We start from the raw sequence: 21,055 nt of genomic DNA on the forward strand, positions 1-21,055 counted from the left end.
TGCCACTTTTAACCAGTAATAAACAAAAAACTCATATTGTTTCTAATAAAGGAAAAAAAACTGAAATCATTTTTGGGATTGAGTCGCCATTATTGACTTATTTTTATGTTAAACTGGTGTTTGTAGTAGTTTGCACCACAACAAACTTTAACTCACAAATCCATCTAAAAACCATCTATAAATGTTAAGCATTCACACACAAAAAATCCCCTTCACTAGTTTCATAAGGCAGTATAACAGAGGAATACAAATGGGCCCAGTGCCCTACATCAAAGCAGAAAGCAACACTGCTAGCAATCAAGGGAAATGAGTGGAGGGATTAAGTGTTCTGGAGAGAGACGGAGGGCAAGGCAGGAGGTTTGTCTGATTGAAATAGCAACTGTATATATAATAGGCAGTTGGGAACTGATTGGAAGAAACACACGCACAGGTTTGGCAGACAGGAGGGCAGCTCTTGACAGACTGCCGTCACTTACATATGTAAACTTACTAGTCGGTGTTTCAGACAGAAGTAAACCATTTTAGGCTCAACCACCTGTAGCTAAACGCACAGCCATTTCATTTTTCTGAGAGCCAGAATAGTTTCCTAAAAAGAAGCTGATATTGTCGTCTAGTATTAGATCATTATCAGGTAACTGACCGGAGCAACATCTGGAAATTCAACAAGTAAATCCCATCAGTCTTTCTTAACGGAGGTTTGTTATCTTCTGTTTGGCCACTTGATCTTTACAGCTGTGTTTACCAGTAGCGTGCCATGTTCAAATTGTCCGCAGATGTTTTTCAAATGTAACCTAACTGAAGTATAGGCAGCAAACTGTTGATCGCGGCTTCAGTGGCTGTTTATACTGCATTTTGGTGAGACTTGCAGCGCAGTAGCACCACAGCTCTAGGCAAATGTGAAGATTTACAGAGAACATACACAAGAAATCAATAATTTAAAAGAATACCAAAAAGAAAATATCTAATAGTCAATTTTTATTCTCTGAAGTGTTTACTGGTCAGAGTGTAATGGAGTTCCTAGAAATTTTGAGCATGCGCTCATGGGTTTTCTGATAGGGGAAAGCAAAGTGAGATGGGCAGAGACTGAGTTTATCAGTGCTTTGAGCCTCTGTCCAACAAGTGCCAGATTATAAACAGGAATGTGTCTAGGCTGCCCTGTGAGAGACTCCGCTATCAGTTACCATGTTGTCTGAGAGCTCTATGTTTAGTCATCAGCACTGGGTTTGCATGGCGTGATGATAGTTTTGAAAATTTATAGCAAATGAAAAGTCTTGTTCAAAATACCAGCCTAAACTCTTGACATATCCAACTTGTTTCCAGATTGATTTTTAGAAAGTTTGGAAAGCAAACACCTTTCAGAAAAGAAGTGCTTGCAGAGTAGATCCGAGGTACATTTATAAGAGGTCGTGATTTAGTCTGGATGCTCTCGCCAAAGAAGTTGGTTTGCTAAGGGGATTTTGTGTCACTTGTAAAGGAACAATTGTCAAATACATAAAAATGCAACTTAATCAACCCACTTAACTGCATGTTTAACTTAGAGTCACAGGTTTGCTGGAGTTTGTCTCTGCTAACATAGAGTAAAAAGTGGGTTACACCCTGGACAACGCCAGTTAGCTGCTAATAACAGCGCACTATGTAAATACTGAGGACTCCACCATTACTACAGCCGCCCATGCAGATAAGCTGCTGATGTCTAGACACACACACCCATACACACACACACAATCACACTGTCCTAAAGATGTCCTGAACAAAAACTAATACATAAGAAAAAAAGTGAAATCTCTGTATGCAAAAACACAAGGCCAAAAAACAACACTGCATGGCTGTAACCTTGGTGTTCTGCATTATATAAAATATAAGAATAAAAAAAGACAGATTTGATTAATTGTAAAAAAAAAAAAAATGTGTGTTTGTGGACACTTAGTTTCACTTAGAGCAGTTTTTTGCCGCATAACTTATAACTCTGCCATATAAAAAATAAAACGTATAAAATCAAGCTCGAAGCAGAAAAATGTGCTGTAATGCTCTGACCAATATCTTCAGGTTTCTAAGCAACCTGTGCTGCCAAATGACATCGTTTTCAGAGACAGACTTGCTTATTTCAGCAAGACAATGACAAACTACATTCTGCATGAATCACAGCAGTAGCAGGCCAGAGTGGGAGAGCATTTGGCTTTCCAAGCCAATGTCTAGTAATGTATTTCTGAGACATGAATCAACAAAGCTTCAATATCCTTAAGAGCAAAACATGCTGCCATCTCACATTTCACAGCAAGCTGTCTGAGCTAATCTGAAGTATTCCTTTTATTTTCCTTTCTGCCATCTCTGGGTAAAGATGTACTGTGAGCAAAGTACGGAAATAATACACATATTTCTAGAAACTGGCTTTTAGTTTTATTAACCTTATTTCTCTAATCAGACAAAAAAATCTGGATTACTGTCATATTTTAGATTACTGTTTTAAGGAAAATGTGCAGTTCCAAAAGATAACGAGCTCCCAGACCCCAACAATTTGTTTTTCCTGCAGATTTAGCATAGCCAAAGTTGCACAAAAACAACATACTGCCACTGCCTCAAGGCCACAGTGTAGAAAGTTTCATGAACTTTAAAACAGACGAGTTCTCACGAACAGATTTTTTCTACAGGCTCTTTTCATCAGCCGTCATCATCATCGCCGCTTTGACAAAGCTTCCCTCCTTCTAATTAAAATAGTCTGTTAATATTATATTGATAAATTTCAGATGAAGTCAAGTGCTGGCACTAATCAGACTACAATGAAAATTTCTTCCATCCAGAGTCAAAATTTCTTTTGCTCTTGTGCTGTAACTTTTTGTTTGCGTGAGCCATATGGCCCAAATTAATAAAGCCAGGCAGTATACTGAGCCCTCTTCACTCTGTCGCTGCTTGTCACTGTAGGATTGGCCTCAAACCTATTCTCTCCCTCCCTCACTGCTTCGGTCCCTCTCTCCCAGTATCTCTCTCGCTCCCTCTCTCTCTCTCTCTGTTCTTTCTGTTTTCACGCAAGTGTCCCAGTTAAGAAATTGCTTACATCCCACTCAGTCTGGGGCTGGATTGAAATTTCCCATAGGGTATGTACCAATATGCAGAGAGCACACTTCGACAGATGCCATCAGAGAACAAGCATATGAATTACCAGGCAGCCTGCCATCTTTGAGTTCAGACAGAATGGCATTAATACCTGATTACGATCCAAACAACAACACAACAACAACATGAAAGCCAAAGCAACTGGGAGCAGGTAAAGGTTTCATCATTTATATATTAATGGATTTACTAACAAAGACTCTACCCCCCCACCCCCCCTCCAAAAAAAAAAGTTAAAATGTCATAGAAGCTGCCAACAATCAGGGGACTTTGGAAGGGGAAAAAATAGGGGTACGAAATCAGATGCCGTCAGCAAATCACGTTCCAATAAATTAAATATTCGCCACTGCTGACCATAACTAATTCAGAAGCCATGATATATTCATGACTACAATTAAAGAAAACACGATCCCTTTAATTTCAGATGGCTGTAAATATTGGCATTACCCAATTAAGTCACATTTGACTGTAGGAAAAGTACCTGAAAATCAACCATATGTGCTGAAATTATACTTTATCTGAGGAAGCATAAAAGTTTTATTCACAAAAAATATATATATTATTGTTAAACTATATATGATTTTAACACATAGTTTTAATTTGTAATTAACTTGTATTTGGTAGCAATAATATAAAAATTTGACCTCATCTTGGAAAATAGAATATTTTTTTATTAGTTAAGGTTATCAGGACAAATATTTTATAGTGACATGATGCAAACAAGAAAATATTTTGTGACGTGCTTTCTCATAATAATAAAAAACCTTTAGTGAACCCATAACTATAACACATTAGTGATTAATCACTTTTGCAAAGAAGTCATTCATCAATTAGTTTGGATGACCGGAGGTATAAGGAAGCCTTTGTACAAACCTATGGCATGGAGCCTCACACGAGAAATTAAAATTCTCAGGAGAAAACATATTTAAACAATAGAGACTTAGTGGATGTTCACTCAGCGCCCTTTGACACCGAAGGTCTCGGGGCCACAGCCAGTCAGTGAGTGCTTGCATATACCATGTGTGCATGTATGTGTACGTTTCATCCGGATTTCTCTTTCGTCATATAGTGTGTGCATGATCAACAATAAATGTATGATTTCTACAGCATGTTGCACACAAAATTATTCTCTACTGCTTCTTAACAGTTGCGTATACAGTGGGGCAAAAAAGTATTTAGTCAGCCACCGATTGTGCAAGTTCCCCCACTTAAAATGATGACAGAGGTCAGTAATTTGCACCAGAGGTACACTTCAACTGTGAGAGACAGAATGTGAAAAAAAAATCCATGAATTCACATGGTAGGATTTGTAAAGAATTTATTTGTAAATTAGGGTGGAAAATAAGTATTTGGTCACCTGAAACAAGGAAAATCTCTGGCTCTCACAGACCTGTAACGTCCTCTGTAAGAAGCTTTTCTGTCCCCCACTCGTTACCTGTATGAATGGCACCTGTTTGAACTCATCATCTGTATAAAAGACACCTGTCCACAGCCTCAAACAGTCAGACTCCAAACTCCGCCATGGCCAAGACCAAAGAGCTTTCGAAGGACACCAGGAAAAGTATTGTAGACCTGCACCAGACTGGGAAGAGTGAATCTACAATAGGCAAGCAGCTTGGTGTGAAAAAATCAACTGTGGGAGCAATCATCAGAAAATGGAAGACATACAAGACCACTGATAATCTCCCTCGATCTGGGGCTCCACGCAAGATCTCATCCCGTGGGGTCAAAATGATCATGAGAACGGTGAGCAAAGATCCCAGAACCACACGGGGGGACCTGGTGAATGACCTGCAGAGAGCTGGGACCAAAGTAACAAAGGTCACCATCAGTAACACACTACAACGGCAGGGAATCAAATCCCGCAGTGCCAGACGTGTTCCGCTGCTGAAGCCAGTGCATGTCCAGGCCCGTCTGAAGTTTGCCAGAGAGCACATGGATGATACAGCAGAGGATTGGGAGAATGTCATGTGGTCAGATGAAACCAAAGTAGAACTCTTTGGTATAAACTCAACTCGTCGTGTTTGGAGGAAGAAGAATACTGAGCTGCATCCCAAGAACACCATACCTACTGTGAAGCATGGGGGTGGAAACATCATGCTATGGGGCTGTTTTTCTGCCAAGGGGACAGGACGACTGAGCCGTGTTAAGGACAGAATGAATGGGGCCATGTATCGTGAGATTTTGAGCCAAAACCTCCTTCCATCAGTGAGAACTTTGAAGATGAAACGAGGCTGGGTCTTCCAACATGACAATGATCCAAAACACACCGCCCGGGCAACAAAGGAGTGGCTCCGTAAGAAGCATTTGAAAGTCCTGGAGTGGCCTAGCCAGTCTCCAGACCTCAACCCCATAGAAAATCTGTGGCGGGAGTTGAAAGTCCGTGTTGCTCGGCGACAGCCCCAAAACATCACTGCTCTCGAAGAGATCTGCATGGAGGAATGGGCCAAAATACCAGCTACTGTGTGTGCAAACCTGGTAAAGACCTATAGTAAACGTTTGACCTCTGTTATTGCCAACAAAGGTTATGTTACAAAGTACTGAGTTGTATTTTTGTTATTGACCAAATACTTATTTTCCACCCTGATTTACGAATAAATTCTTTACAAATCCTACCATGTGGATTCATGGATTTTTTTTTCACATTCTGTCTCTCACAGTTGAAGTGTACCTCTGGTGCAAATTACTGACCTCTGTCATTATTTTAAGTGGGGGAACTTGCACAATCGGTGGCTGACTAAATACTTTTTTGCCCCACTGTATATGTGTCGCTGTAACGTAGATACAGTTTAAATTTTCCAATAGTGCCCAATAAATAAAATACCTTTGACGTAAAGTGCATTTTTTGGCTTATTTCTATGCAAAAGAAAACTTTGGAAAGTCCACAAATGCTCAGAATCAACATAAAACACAACTTTTTGTCGCCTTTTTGCCATTTAATCTATTGAGAAGACAGTTTTTCATTTTTAGCTTATATGCAGCTGGTTCTGTATCAGGAATGGCATACAACTGAGTGGTGTTTTCCTCTTTGTGCAGTTGCTGCGTCAGCTTTTTTGGTATTGCAAAACAGAGATTGCGGTGACTTCAATAGCCTTCTTCCTGCTCTCAGCTCACATCATAAACTATTTTGAAATCCATAATGGACACTGATGCACAAGCACTCTTCTCGCTTGACAACGAAATGGCTTCTTCTCCCATCTCAGGCGTCTGGTTATCTCAGATAGCACTCAGTTTGGGAATTTTGTTTATTTTTCCTCTGTTTTGGGGTTTTTTTCCCCTTAAAAAGGTGAAAGAAATTTCCAGTTGATTTAATATTTGTTCATTTAGAAGTCTGGTAATGGAGCAGAACGCTTGTTTAATGCTTTTCCCCTAACTTATAACTTATTCAACAGATATTATATATCTTTCACACCTTAAATAAATCGAAAGTTAAGAAAGTGTGATGTGGCTTGGCCACCCACACAGCTCGTAGTATGTTGATGTAAAGGCTGGCTGATGGTTAGCTCCCACTTCCCGTCTCCGTTTCCCACTTAGATGAAACAAACACAACATCACAACATGGACACTGACTTCCTCTTGCCTTCCTCCTTCCAGTCTAATCTCTGCTGCCTTTTGTGTGAGGAAACAGTTGCATGTAATGTATACAAGACATATTGCGAGTCAGAGGGGATTGAAAGTGGAGGTGGGAGGGATTTAAGGAAAGGGGCAGATTGGAGGGGCGTTGGGCTCCCAGATGCCCCTGCCCTTGTGTGTGTGTGTGTGTGTGTGTGTGTGTGTGTGTGTGTGTGTGTGTGTGTGTGTGTGTGTGTGTGTGTGGCTGCGCCATGGAGATGACTGTCAGCAGGCGGTGCCTCTGAGAGAGAGGAGAGAGAAGAGAGGAGGGTGATGTTTCCAAAGGGGGCCCAGTCTGTTACCAAAGGGAGGTGGAGATTTACTATCCCACCCAGTCAAAGTGTCTCACTGGTGCTCTGACACGCTCACACACACACCCACACACATACACATGTAGAGGTACACAAAACCTCAGACTCACACGACTGAGCCCGCACACACTCAGACGTACTGCAAACTCTCCACAGGAAACTCTGAGCCATAATGCGAAGGCACCTCAGAGCAGACGGGTGCATTGCTCAAACCAAGTGGGATACGCTGCGGCTTTGATAGTGCGTTAATTACTCATGTGATGTGATACAGATGTCTGGGGGCTTCAGCTGAAAGTTTGCCTGACGCTTTCCAAGGGGGCCAGGCAGACATTTTAGAAGCGGTAGGTGAAAACCAAATGTATTTATTATTTATGGATAGATCAGTTTGCGTGCTGTCACAGATCCCAGCAGTGTCATGCTGATGCTAAACTGTGATGCTACTTGAAGGGCTGGCTGCTAAATAGTTCTTTGTGTACTTGGTGACAGCTGGGACTTTGAACAGGAAGAACTCTGGGCTATAAGAGTTGCCGGTACTGTGACATGATGAAAAGGGCTTCACTGTGGATGTGATAGTTTAAAACTTTCTCTCTTACTCTGATTTTGTCCAAAAAGTTTGTTGTTGTTGTTGTTGTAGGGTTGTTTTTTTCCTTTTAATAAGAAGAGGGATTCAAGTTATAAACTACTACTACTACCTCTTAGTTCTGTGGGTTTGGGTCTTCATCTGGTTTTTATTTTAACCTGGGCTCTTGCATTACTCAGCTAACTAGAAGTCAATCCAGCGTGTCTATAAAAAGCTCAGTACCACAAGTCTAAACTTTTTGAAATTAGAAACAGATGGAGAATAAAGAACATAGGAAATCAAACTCACATGAAGGGCTTGTTGTCAAAACAGCACAAGCTGACATAAAACCCCAACGTCCAGCTGCAACATTATCGATACAACCAAGTGCTGCTTCATCCAGGACTGGCTGAGAGCAAAACAGATCCCCGACGTGTTCTGTTGATGCCTCATCCTCACTGTAACTACTCCTGGCATCATCCATCTGTGCCCCCTTGGCAAAACCTTTTAGAAGTCATAAAGATGTTGCTGAACTTCCTCATAGCTTTTGAAAGGGACATTAAGGCCATCAAACATTCTCGTCATCTCTGACTTCTAACATTACACTCCCGTCTTTTCAGATTTACTGTGAGCTTTCTGAAAAAATAACCACGTCTTTCTTGCTTTTGTTTGTTTTCTCTTCTTACCAGTGATACATTGGGACCATCTTTCTGTCAGTGATATCAAAGCGCTCAATGCGTCCCATAATGGGCTCTCCAGCTGGACATATGTTTTTGCTAATGGCCTGTATGGCAGCCAGAGGAATCTGCCAGATAAACAGAGCTGAAGCGGACCAGGACCCTCTCTCCAGCTTTCTCGTCCACTCCACCCTCCAGTCTGGTCTCTACAGCACTGTCAGTCCAAGCACGGGGCCCAGCATCCACCAGCGGACACAAGCGGTGGTATCTGGCTCTGGCAACGCAACTGCAGTAAAGAAACCACCTAATTGCACTGTAAATACCTCAATCAACGCACATTTTAAGTACATCAACACAATCATTTCCATTATAGTCTTTGTAGTCGGGATAGTAGGCAACGCCACCCTGCTGAGGATTATATACCAGCACAAATGCATGAGGAATGGACCCAACGCCCTCATTGCCAGCCTGGCCCTGGGCGACCTTATCTACATTGTCATTGATATACCCATCAATGTGTACAAGGTACAGTTTATTTTGCTTACTCTAAACTCTTATTTTCATGTCAAGGCTGCTGAGTGACATGTCTCGTTGTGAATATGATGAAATGCAGGGACAGCGAAGGCGATATGCACAGATAAAGTGGAATATTACAGGCAGACTGGAGAAGAGGAGAGAGGGGGGTGAGTGGGAAAGGGCCTGAGTGAGTGTACAAATAGATGGCAAAGCCTAATCAGTCAGGTTGTTATCGTGTTCGTGTGGCGATGAGACAAGCAGTGGTATGGCTGACATAACTAAACATAAGAATCAGGCTGTAGTCACACACATCACTGGCCTTGCGCTGACCTGAGACATTAGTCATGAACCCTTATCTGGAATTTGGGTTTTTTTTGTTTTGTTCTCAAATCTCACTGCTCCACAAGTGATAAATAACTTTTGTACTTATTGTACTTTATAATCCAAATAAAAGTGAGGTGAAATAGGAGCATGAGAGCTTATCGGTCGGCCATGTTTGAAATCGACTGGTTTTATTCTCGTCCTTATGAGCATTATAATTATTATTATTAGTTTTACCCAAATAAGCAACTGTTAAACATGTTAAACAGTCTTTTAATGATTATCAGCATCTTTAAAAGACACTGTCACAAGAGCACAACTGCAGCTCGTTTCAGTTTGGTTTGACTCGACCCTTTTGTTTACGCTGGGACCTCTTCAGAATGTGAATGACTATGTTAAATCATTACAGGCCCCCTGCCTTCGTTTGATTTCTTTCAGTAAACACTGTCATGGTTTTTTGCAATAATAAAGAATGATGGCAAAATGAAGTGATCAGTCAACCTGATCCTTTGAGCTCATTATAGGATGTGGTTTAACCAAGAAAAAAAAGCACCTGGTTAAAATTATCTTGGGACTTTGAGGGCAGAGTGACTTTGTAGTCTGAGCAACACATGTGCAAAGAGGAAACAACAATCCTTCTGCATGGGGGAGCAGTTTATGCATAAACAAAGAAAGAGCCACATCTACAATGTTGAAACCTCCTGTTGTCTTCCTCGGGGCAAAGACATTGTTTCCAGAAACACTGTCTTTTGTTTTGCTTTGTAAAACTTTTGTGCTGCTGAAAAACACTTCAGTGTCCAAGTGCTTACGTGACCCTGACTAATTTTACCAAAGGAAGAAGTAGTAGAAAACAACTGTTAGACACTAGTGATAAAAGTAGAAAGCCAATATTGAGATTTCTCCAATATTGGAAGTGGTCCCTGCAGACTGACAGTGATGTTAAGATGACACTGACGGACTTCAAAGTAAAATCCACTAGGAAGGTCTTATATATGCAAAAGGACCCATTTGAGTCAGGAAAACAACAGTAACAGCAGGCTTGTAAAACGCACGTGAAGACAAAGAAAATTATTTACTTTTTAATGATACATCAGGGAAGTGTGAGTTTTGCTGATGTGCGTAAAGGATACGTATTAAATCTGATTTAAATCCTTTCCTTTTTTTCTATATTTTCCAGCTCCTGGCATCACGCTTCCCATTCGATGACAGCATTGTGGGCCTGTGCCTTTGTAAGTTTGTTCCCTTCCTGCAGAAAGCATCTGTGGGCATCACAGTGCTCAACCTGTGCGCCCTCAGCGTCGACAGGTCAGTGCTGCCACATTGCCACACTGCTCAGTCACATAGTAGAGAGCTCTTATATGAGGATCTGGCATTTAAAAAGCTCGCGCTGTACATCTGACATCTGTACGTGTATTTGCTTAAGTGTGAACTTCAGTTTTATTAACTAGTGAACCAGTTTTTGCTTTTTCCCCATTATTAAAAGCAGCAGCTTCCCACAGAGCTTACATTCTTTCACCCAGCCAGGTCTCTGCGCATAAACATGCACGATCATCCCCGTACGCTTTTCTTAGATGGAAAAAGCAGAAGCTGAAAACAGCAGCCAAACAACTGGAAAGAAAATTAAACAAATTCGATTTGGCCGACCAGCCGTGCCAATTAATCCATATTGTGCTCGGCACAAGAGAACATTGCTTTAGATTAGTTGCTCGCAAATATTTTTTTCTAACATAAACAGGAGATGCTGGAATTAATTTCAGCAAAATGTATGAACATTTCGATTGGATTTCAGGGTAATGGCAGGAATGCTAAGATCATCTGTTCCAGGAAACTTGCTACACTACGTCAGTACTGATTGTGCATAATCACTCAAGAGTCATCCCTTTACTTTCTTTTCTATTGCTTCACTGCAACCCCCTCAAAAAAGAGACTCTTTACTTCTTTTATGGAGTTGTATATTATATATAAGCTGTACACTTCTGATGTTAACATTAGTCTACAGTATGTTGATTGCAAGCATATTGACAGGTTCTTTTTTTAATAGCACCTTAATAGAATTTCCTTAATGAATAATTGATGATCATGAAGTGCTGAAGCTCACGGTCATCTCATATGATCTACTACGCTCAACTTTATAGATAAGAGGCTCGCCTGGAGCACCGGGGCTCAGCTATAAGAAGACAATATTAATGACCTCTGTTATGAGAAAAGCCAGGCTGCAGCTCTGTACGGTTGTAGTTCAAGTGCAGATGCTCTCCATTTGTTTCCAGGAAATGTGTAGCATATCTTCATCTGTGTGTGTGTGTGTGTGTGTGTGTGTGTGTGTGTGTGTGTGTGTGTGTGTGTGTGTGTGTGTGTGTGTGTGTATTATGAAAGTGCTCGAGTCCCTTTTGTATCTTTTCAATGTTGGAGGAAGAGGAAAAGGTGGATACATTACCACTTAGTAAAATATAAATGCCACCATGTTGTTCAACAGAGAAATTCAAATGTGTCATGAAAAATATATTGTTTTTGCTATAAAATCTTGATGCCCGATTTTACTAAAACATTTCGACAAGTGGTTTCCATTAATGAAACAAACAAGCAAACAAGTATTCAGTGCACGGGAAACACAAGCCAACACACAGACCCCTCTGCCAACATGGGCCAGTCTGTTTGGAGGCTTCACAAAAATATAAATATTAGATATTTAAAATAAACAATTGATCATCTCTGCTCATGAATTCTTAACATTTTGATAGTGTTTGCTGACTGAGCAGTTTGTTGTGCTTGGTGTGCTGCCATGCATAAGGAAGCTCTTGTTAGCTTTGTCAATCAGGAGAGATGAAGAAAGTGATGACTTTACTTTAATATTACATTTCTATCGCACAGCTGAACTCTTGCTGACCTGTTTTAAACATTAAACTGACACTTTATATTCGTCTTACATTATTTGTATCCTAGGGTGCTGTAAGGATAACTGCAGTAATTACAGTCATTACTGCAGTAACTTAAAATCAGCCGGTGCTTTAATCTAAGCAGCTCATTGTGTGTAACAGTTATGGCATAAATAGCCATATGCCAGGTGATAACTTTGTGTCCCGCTGTGTCACAGATACCGGGCTGTGGCATCGTGGAGCAGAGTGCAGGGCGTGGGCATCCCTCTGATCACCGTCATTGAGATCGTGTCCATCTGGGTGCTTTCACTCATCCTGGCAGTGCCGGAGGCCGTCGGTTTCGACATAATCACCTTCGACTATGCCAACAAAACCATGCGCACTTGCATGCTTAGACCCCGGAGTGCCTTCATGGAGGTGCGCTGTTACCACTTTGCCATCCCTTTAAAGAAATTGCATTTTGTGCCCAACTTTTTAGACTGCGCTAAAGCCAGGATGCGCAAAAGAATTGTTGAATTCTGTAATGTAGAGACAAAATGATCTGCTGACATGACTGCTGACATGGGACACACACACGTGGGAGAACCACTCAGAGTGTAAGATCAGCATAATAGTTCCATCGTGATCACTGCCATCATCTTAAAAGCATCGTATTGTTCGTTTGGAGTCGGTAAGTGGTTCTAATGGACAGCTGGTGCACTGGTGTGCTATTTTCATTATATATGGGCGCATGTTTTTAAAGCATCGGTGCCCCAGTAAAGCATGTTTAGACCTTAAGAAAACTAGAATACAGCCATGAATCCGCTCCAGTGAATATTAAAGGAATAGACCTGGCCGGCTTAGTCTTTCTTAGTGATTATGCCCTGTTTCACAATTTTGGACCACGTAATTGATTGCAGGCCAAGTGCAATTACACAGACCTGGGGCCTCAGGCTCAGGCCACATGTGCATACCCTTGAGGTAATCTCTCCCAGATATCAATACAGTGCTAAAGTCTGTGCCATTGTTTAATAGCAATGAAATAGGATATTTTTGAAAGACACCAAATTCTATTTTGTCCATAAAGCAAAAGATACCAAAACCTGAAGTGGTTCTACGAAGAGTCCAGAAAAACTTGGTGTAATAAGGTTTGGTCTGGTTTGTAGGGTTTTGAAACAGTGCATATTTAGCATATTTTTTAGAACCACAGAAAACCAGAGGCTCTTATTATACACAGTGTAATTAGAACGGCTTGATTTCAGACTTGCTACACAGTCTGTGTACAGAGCAGCATTCACATGGACTTCATTAACACTGGAGTACAGGGGGAGGCTGGTAGTGGTGTGAGGAGAACTGCTTCGGTTACAAAAGCATAGATTCTACTATAGCATGAAGTCCAGTTTAATGATTTTCAGTTTACTTCCATAGCCCAACACCACATATGACATCTTATTTAGGATTTTTATTAATGTTAGGGCCACATGAATAGCTGATGAAATGGAACTATAGATTATAGTGCAGAAACTGCATAAAGTCCTAAACCCCTTAAAACCTGAACCATGAAATAACCACCAGAAATCTTTCTTTTTTTGATAATGGAGTGTTTGTCAAACCTTTAGACAAAAATTTGAATCTGCATATATGAGGTTTAATTTGTATCACATTTGCTACATTGTGCTTATGTACAATATTTTTGCAATTTAGTCATTAAAAATTTGTCATGCAATTTATATGATTTTTTGAGGGTAAAAAACAGTCATGCTGATGATGTAGAAGTCTCAAAAACTCACAAAAACACGTATCAAATCTGATACACTTGGTTTTAAAGGGTTAAAAAAAAGTCTTCCATAGGAATTAAGAGGAGACTTGATTAACTGATCCTCAGCAAATGTGAGCACCTCTATAAAAGCAGAAATTTCAGCAGTTTGCTGGTCTGGAGCATTCAGGTGTGTTTTAACGCCATGCCAAGGAGTACACACCGTGTCAGAGAGGCAAATTGTTGCTGCTCATTACTCTGGGAAGGCTATTTCTCAAAGAATCTCAAGTCCTTCATTCGAGAGAAAGATTATTTAGAAGTGGAAAACATTTAAGACAGTTTCCAGTGTTCCCAGGAGTGGACATGCCAGCAAATTCACCCAAAGGTCAGATCATGCAAGGCTCAGAGAGGCTGCCAAAACCCCAGGAGCTACAGGCCTCCGTTAGCATGTTAAATGTTAAAGTTCACGACAGTACGATTGGGAAAAGACTGGACAAGGATGGCTTGTTTGGAAAGAGAAAGGAAGTGGAGAAAGGAGAAAGTCTCTTCTCTCTAAAAAGAACACTGCAGCACAGTTTAGGTTTGCAAAGTTGCATCTGAACTAACCACAGGACATCTGGAACAATGTCCTTTGATCAAACGAGACCAAAGTGGAAAGTTTGACCATGTTTGACAATGCCATGTTTGGCAAAAACCAAACACGTGATATCAGCACAAACACCTCATACCAGTTGTCAGCACAATGGTGGAGTGGTGAGGACTTGGGCTTTTTTTGAAACCACAGGATCTGGGCACCTGGCAGTCATTGAGGTCAGCACTGAACTCCTCTGTATGCCAAAGTATTCTAGAGTCAAATGTCAAGCCATCTGTCGGAAAATTCAGTCATACAACAGGACAATGATCCCAAACATACCAGAAAAAGCAATAAAAAATAAATGCTGCGGTGGGATTTTAAGAGAACTGTGCATCAACAAATTCGCACAGACCTCAATGAACTGAAGCAACATTGTAAAGAAGAGTGAGCCAAAATTCCTCCAACGATGTGAGAGACTGATAGTCTTCCAGAAAATCATTACCTCAAGTTATTGCTGCTAACAGTAGTTCAACACACTATTGAATCGTGGGGGTGTTTTCACAGGACTGTATGTAATCATGTGAAAAAGTACTTTTTCACATTATTGTATGTGCAAGGATAAGCTTAAGGGGCATTAATAAATATGTATGTATGGGAAATGTGTGGGGCTCAGCGGTCTTGAGTCCCAGTAGGTCTTAAACCTTCAACTCCCTAGTCTCAAACTCCCAGGTCACAGTAAAACATGAATTTATTGCAGTTTTTCATAACTAACCGCGTCACTGTGTTTGTCGCTCTCTAGTTCTACAGAGATGCAAAGGACTGGTGGCTGTTTGGCTTCTACTTTTGCGTACCACTGATTTGCACAGCTATCTTCTACACTCTCATGACCTGCGAGATGCTCAACCGCAGGAATGGCAGCCTCCGGATCGCTCTCAGTGAGCACCTCAAACAGGTTCAACAACATTTCTAAATCGCCTTTTCTCTCTAAATATAATCCCAGTGTTTATTCCATTGCTTTAACATTTGACATTTCATTACCTAAACATCATCTTCAGACTACACAGTAATCTGTTGTTTCCCTCTGCAGAGGAGAGAGGTGGCCAAAGCTGTCTTTTCCCTCGTCCTCATCTTTGCCCTCTGCTGGTTCCCACTGCACCTCAGCAGGATTCTTAAGAAGATGATTTACAACCAGACAGAGAAAATGCGATGTGAGCTGCTCAAGTGAGTTTCTAGAAGAATAGACTTCTGACAAACAAGGTCTTCAAAAATCTACTGGGAAGAAGAGTATGGGAGCGCACGGGCCAATTTAACTCAGGGTGTCACTAGCTTCTTTGGAAGCTGGGCTTCCAAAAATGTTTGAAAATTATTCCTTCAATATTTCTCCTGTTCTCTGTTTTCAGTTTCCTGTTGATCCTGGACTACTTTGGCATCAACCTTGCAACAATCAACTCCTGCATAAATCCCATTATCCTCTACTTTGTCAGCAAGAAGTTCAAAAATTGCTTCAAGGTATAGTAGGCATGGATATATACACATGTGGCATGCATGCAAAATCACTCTTTTTTTAATTCCACACACCCACACTTCTTCTAATGTTTTTGGTCAGGCTGGGAGAGCAAACAACGCTTAGCTTGTGATGACTTTTGGTAACCAAAATGTAAAAGCAGCCTGATGATTTATGTACTAATTTTACTGGCTGAGGTCACGAAGGGACAGAGACTGAGATTAACCATGTTTCAAGCTTGCATGTGAAAAGAGTTGCAGGAGCAAACGAGAAATGTGATCTACACGAGTGAAAAATCCTGTCTGCAAACGCTGCCATGTTTAAAAGTTCCCTTTCCTCTCTTCACATGTTCTCCAAGTCGTGTTTGTGCTGCTGGTGTTACTCCGACAATCAGCTGAACAGCACCGGACCCATGAATGGCACCAGTATTCAGTGTAAAAGTCCAGAGCCCAACAACTTCCACACTGACCGCGGTACCAGAAAGTACAGCAACTGAGTTGCCGGCTGAGGAGTGTCTTTGAAGTTTTTCTGTATCCCCATCAAGTACTTAAAATGTGACCAATACTCATATTATAATACATAAATCAAAAAAATGTACACATTCAGACAATAATCTACGTGAGGACTGCAGAAGCAAAACATGAATATGGCAGGCAAAACATGAATATGGCAGGCATGCATTAGGAACTGGAATAAAAGGGATGAAAATGGATTGGGGAACTTCAATACGCTGAGTCTCTCAGCAGACTAAACTTCCTCCAACAAACTCCTTCTGTTCCCACACCCACGGACAGTGACTCTAGCTTGTAAGAAGAAGGAGGAGGAAAGCAGGAGGAGGAGAACTTTTAAAGGGAAGCAGCTGAGCCTCACTATAAATTGCTCTCTATCAGGAGCCAAGTGTGCTATTCCTGTAAAGGGCAGCACCACTGGGAAGGATGCTGCAGGAAGGAAAAAGCTGACTGTTCTCCGTCAGAGGGGATGACGAGTGATGAGTCCCCTGGAGTTTGCTACTTACTGATAATGAAAAACAGGAAAGCATGCTAGTGACAGTTGTTGTACAGTATATTTGGCTCATACTTATTATTCCCTGAGCTACTACGTGGTATAAACTAGAGGATGACTTTAAAGTTTATTCGCCTGATGTTTAAGTCCCACTGCTTTTTTTGAGTTATCAAGAAAGGGGTGCACTCTGGATGTATCTGAACAAAATCACTGACAAAAACACAATTTTTTTTTCTAGTTTCTAGTGAGAATACTGCACAGTAGACTTCACAAAAAGTCAGGTCCTCTGTTAAAGCAGCTGACACATCAGGAAACATAGGGTTGCAGGTTTTAGAGCAAACAGTTAATGTGCAACAATGTATTTTAACACACGTCATACAAATGACTAACATGCGGTAGATTAAAGAGTAACCACAAGTGTGACCATTGAAAAAAAACAGATTCCTACAACACTGTGAATTTCAACATACAAATACAACAGTTTTCTTGACATCTCTGCTTTATAACCCAATGCAAATATATACTCATGTAATGACCAATTTTATAAAGTGTTAGACTGCAGTAACAATATTTTTACTCAGCCTATCTTACCTTTATAATGGCATAGGTAAAGAATGTTTTGTGAGATGATAGACACTCCACATTTAGAGTTGGGTTCGCATTTTGGGAAATGTGTTTACAGTGGTCGCTCGCGATAACGCGGTTCACCTTTTGCTGTTTCACGGATTTTTGTGTGGGCAAATTTGCGTGCTTTTTGTTTGTTTGGTTGGTTGGTTGGTTGTTGTTTTTACAGCACATTGTGTTCTGCGTCCTGTAGACTATATTGTCAGTCGATCTCGTGCTGTGTCTCCTGCACAGTACAGAATACGTTCAGCTTGTCAAATTTACATAAATCTTTCTATGCCTTTTGTTTCATTCTATAATACTGCACTTATTTTTCTACAAGGTTTGAAATTTGAGAGTGTTTAAACAACAGAAAAAAGTGTAAAAATGTTCATGCCTGTCTGAGAAAAGTGTATAAAGTGTGTAGTGAGGGGTTTTACAGCCTTAAAACATCTATAATAATTGTAAAAAATAAAGTTAGCTACTTTGTGGTTTTAACTTATTGCGGGTTATTTTTAGAACGTAACTCCCGCGATAAACGAGGGGCCACTGTACTTGTTTTTGCCCGTTACTGTGTGAAGCTACAGCCAGCACACAGTTAGCTCAGTTTAGCGTAAAGACAGGAAACAAGGGAAAACAGGGGGGCCTGACTTGGTCCAAAACCAAAGGTCCACCTCCATTTTAACACATTTTGCCATTCATATAACACATCCATGTAAACTTACATGCTTCACTGGTAGAACAAGACTAACTCAAAGGGGTCACAGAAAAGAACATTAAGCTAGCTAATAATACTTCTATATCTCCAAAACATATTTTGACTTCTTGTTAAATCATACTGTCTGTTTTACTTTTATAAGTGGTATCGAAAGAAAATAAGAGGTGTGGCTACACTGGCTTCAGATGTTTTCAAAAGCATTTTTACTGAAGCTAACAACTGAAAAATAAACTGAATCATGTATCAAGTTTAGCCATGTTAGCCTGTATGTAATAGCTAATTATGTAAAGAACATTCTTGTTCAAATCAGGACTGTTTCTCAGCTGTGTGCAGTTATTTCCTAGATGAACTAACCTAACCTAGAGCTTAGAGGCTACGAGCCCATTGCTTTATGGGCTTACTCACAATGGGCCTCTAGTGGACAACCAAAGCACTTGTTGCATGTGTAAGCCTTTTTGTATATTTTCCAATCATGTGTCAAGAAACGGAAATCCTAGCCCCCACTGCTGATCACCTCACTGATCCCACTGCCGATCACTGGTGCCAAAGCTGAGATTAGTTTGCAAAATTCCATTCATATTCCCAGAAATCCGAATCGCTGCTAGTTTCTTCCTGTGTTTACATCCGTTACATTTACAAACTGATGGCTTAAGCTTTGTACTGTATCTCTTTTCAACTCAACCATGCAGAGTGAAGAGGTGCATTTCCCAAAATGATGATCAAGTACTGTATGTGGAACCCGTGTCCCACCACAAAACAACTATAATGCCTTATTCTATTTGATGTGTGAACACCATTGATCTAGAAGGACCCAAAGACTGAGCAATAAGCTGTAAACTCTCTGCCGTCTTACTCACGGGTTAGTATGCAATGCAACAGAAGTTACAAACAAGTGTTGCAGCTGGTAGGCTCCCCATTATGTGAATATCAACATAATATTTTTTTCTGTCATGGAGCCACCAGTAAGATGGCAGCGATATGCTAAGGACCCAATTTCATTCGGGGTCAACCTTCAGGATCAATAAAGTTTTATTAAATTGAATTTGAATTGAAGGAGACAGGACAGAATAGCACCTTTCTGATGTTCTACATCTATGAGAGATACCCGTAAACCTGTGTGACTTTGAATGTGCACTATTGTGTGTGTGTGTGAGTGTGTGCTGTGTCTGCAAATACTAGCACGTCTTTAGTTGGAGTGTTTTGCACACTTATGTATAGATCAGTTTATATCTGTACGGTGTTATTTTACTACTACTCAAAAGCTATTCATAATAATCTGTAGAAAAATGAATTTCGTATATGTTTGTTGTCACTGATTTAACGTGTTAACCTCATGTTAATGCTGCTGCTTATACCAATAAATCAATTTCCATCGTAGGAAACAAGGACGTTTACTCAGCCATTGTGTTGCTCTAAGAAGTCAAGGTCCCCCCTCCCCTCCTGTTTCTCATCTGCAACTGTGAGAAAGAGGCGTCTGGGAGTGATTTGAAACACACTGACCTGCTTGGCACTCAAGCCCTAAGGGTTGCGAATGTCAGGAGAGAGGATGTGGAACGGCTTGGATGGTGGGAATGTGATACTTATAATTCACTCTCTCAGAGGGTAGGGCAGAGGACTGAAAAGTTTGACCATTAGCGGCATAGTTTGCATAGTTGTGCAGTCCTCGTTTTAGTCTGTCTTTAGCATGGCTTTAATTGTCTAAATGCATCTAAGCACTGCTTCCCTAAATCTGTATTTTTTTTTGACAATTTGGCTGTGAGCAAATGTGTCAATAACCCAAGATTACACTCCATCACACTCAACAGCAGACAGTTACCAGAACTGTGTAGCTCTATATACAAAGTCAAAATCATCTAAGACCAACAGGCCATTGTAGCAGTCACGGTTTATCAGACATTGGTCTGGTTTATGTTTCAGCTATTGGCGATAAATCTCAGCCTGGTCATGAACTTTATGACATAGTTTCATATTCCTTGCATTATATCACAACTGGTTTCCCGTAACTCGGAAGAAATTCCTCAAAACAGCAGTCACTAAAATGTCATATGTTACAGTTCAATGAAGTGGAGACAAAAATAAATAAATAAATAAATAAATAAATAAATAAATAAATAAATAAATAATAAGCCAGGAGAGAATTTGGTGGGAATCTTGTCTTCTGCCAGCAGTGAATTAAATAAAGCCTGAAAACAAATAGAGGATCTGAAAGATCCAGAGTGCTTTCCAAGCAGAGCTTAACTCTGATTTGGTGGATACAGTAAAAATATATTAAAAACTAGTCGATGTTCAAGGCAAATATATGTGATGGCTACGTGTTATCAAGACCCTTTCATATAATCTAAAGAAATTCCTATTTTTGAAAGATTTTTTCTTAGACAGGATGACACAAACAATATCATTTTCTTTTAATTTGGAAAGACCCAAGAGTTTTAGTGTCAAGTCTGTGAAGCAGTCATATCCTAGTCATGGTAGAAAGAAATGCACATGCTCTTTCAGTCCTAAGGTTTTACAGATCACAAAAGAACTTTTTAAAATCTGGTCATTGGCAGGTGTTAAACTTAAGTAAATATTACCTCAGATGAACTGCAAAACACAGCTTTACACCCTGTCATTGTGTCATTAACAAAAATAAACCGAAATGCAATCAATGTGTGAAAACGAAAATCCAGGAACACCGTTTGTATCAAGAATTATTGTCTTCATCAGTCTCTCACATTCTTGTGGTCTTCTTTACAACATCAGGTCATTAAATTTTGCAGGCTTTCATTTATGCACAGCTCTCTAAAGGTCCCACCACAGCACTAGAATCCGGCTTTGGTTTTGACTCAGCCATTGCAACTTGATCCTTTTTCTTTTTCATGTAGATTTTCTGCTGTGCTTGGGATCATTGTCTTGTTACGCGACCAAATTTGGCCCAAGCTTAAGCTGTCAAACAGACTTTA

The 21,055-nt window shown here is 40.4% G+C and overlaps 1 protein-coding gene across 1 annotated transcript; it reads left to right on the forward strand.

Moving 5' to 3' along the window:
• The first annotated feature begins 7,088 nt into the window (after nucleotides 1-7,088).
• Nucleotides 7,089-17,689, forward strand: ednraa (endothelin receptor type Aa). The gene is made up of 8 exons (XM_005935066.3): nucleotides 7,089-7,372; nucleotides 8,280-8,792; nucleotides 10,282-10,409; nucleotides 12,196-12,394; nucleotides 15,086-15,238; nucleotides 15,374-15,507; nucleotides 15,687-15,795; nucleotides 16,149-17,689. The coding sequence occupies exons 2-8, from the start codon at nucleotides 8,325-8,327 to the stop codon at nucleotides 16,284-16,286; spliced, it is 1,329 nt and encodes a 442-aa protein (XP_005935128.1). The 5' UTR covers nucleotides 7,089-7,372; nucleotides 8,280-8,324; the 3' UTR covers nucleotides 16,287-17,689.
• The last annotated feature ends 3,366 nt before the right edge of the window (nucleotides 17,690-21,055 follow it).

This window comes from Haplochromis burtoni, unplaced genomic scaffold (genome assembly GCF_018398535.1).
Source record: "Haplochromis burtoni strain Fernald_Lab_line unplaced genomic scaffold, NCSU_Asbu1 Contig_191, whole genome shotgun sequence".
In the NCBI taxonomy this organism is placed as follows: Eukaryota; Metazoa; Chordata; class Actinopteri; order Cichliformes; family Cichlidae; genus Haplochromis; species Haplochromis burtoni.

Excerpts from the sequence above, each read along its gene's own strand:
- ednraa (XM_005935066.3), top strand. The coding sequence starts at position 8,325 with ATGCGTCCCATAATGGGCTCTCCAGCTGGACATATGTTTTTGCTAATG. Across the intron at positions 8,793-10,281 it reads TACCCATCAATGTGTACAAG|CTCCTGGCATCACGCTTCCC; the intron begins GTACAGTTTATT and ends TATATTTTCCAG. Across the intron at positions 15,239-15,373 it reads TCAGTGAGCACCTCAAACAG|AGGAGAGAGGTGGCCAAAGC; the intron begins GTTCAACAACAT and ends TTCCCTCTGCAG.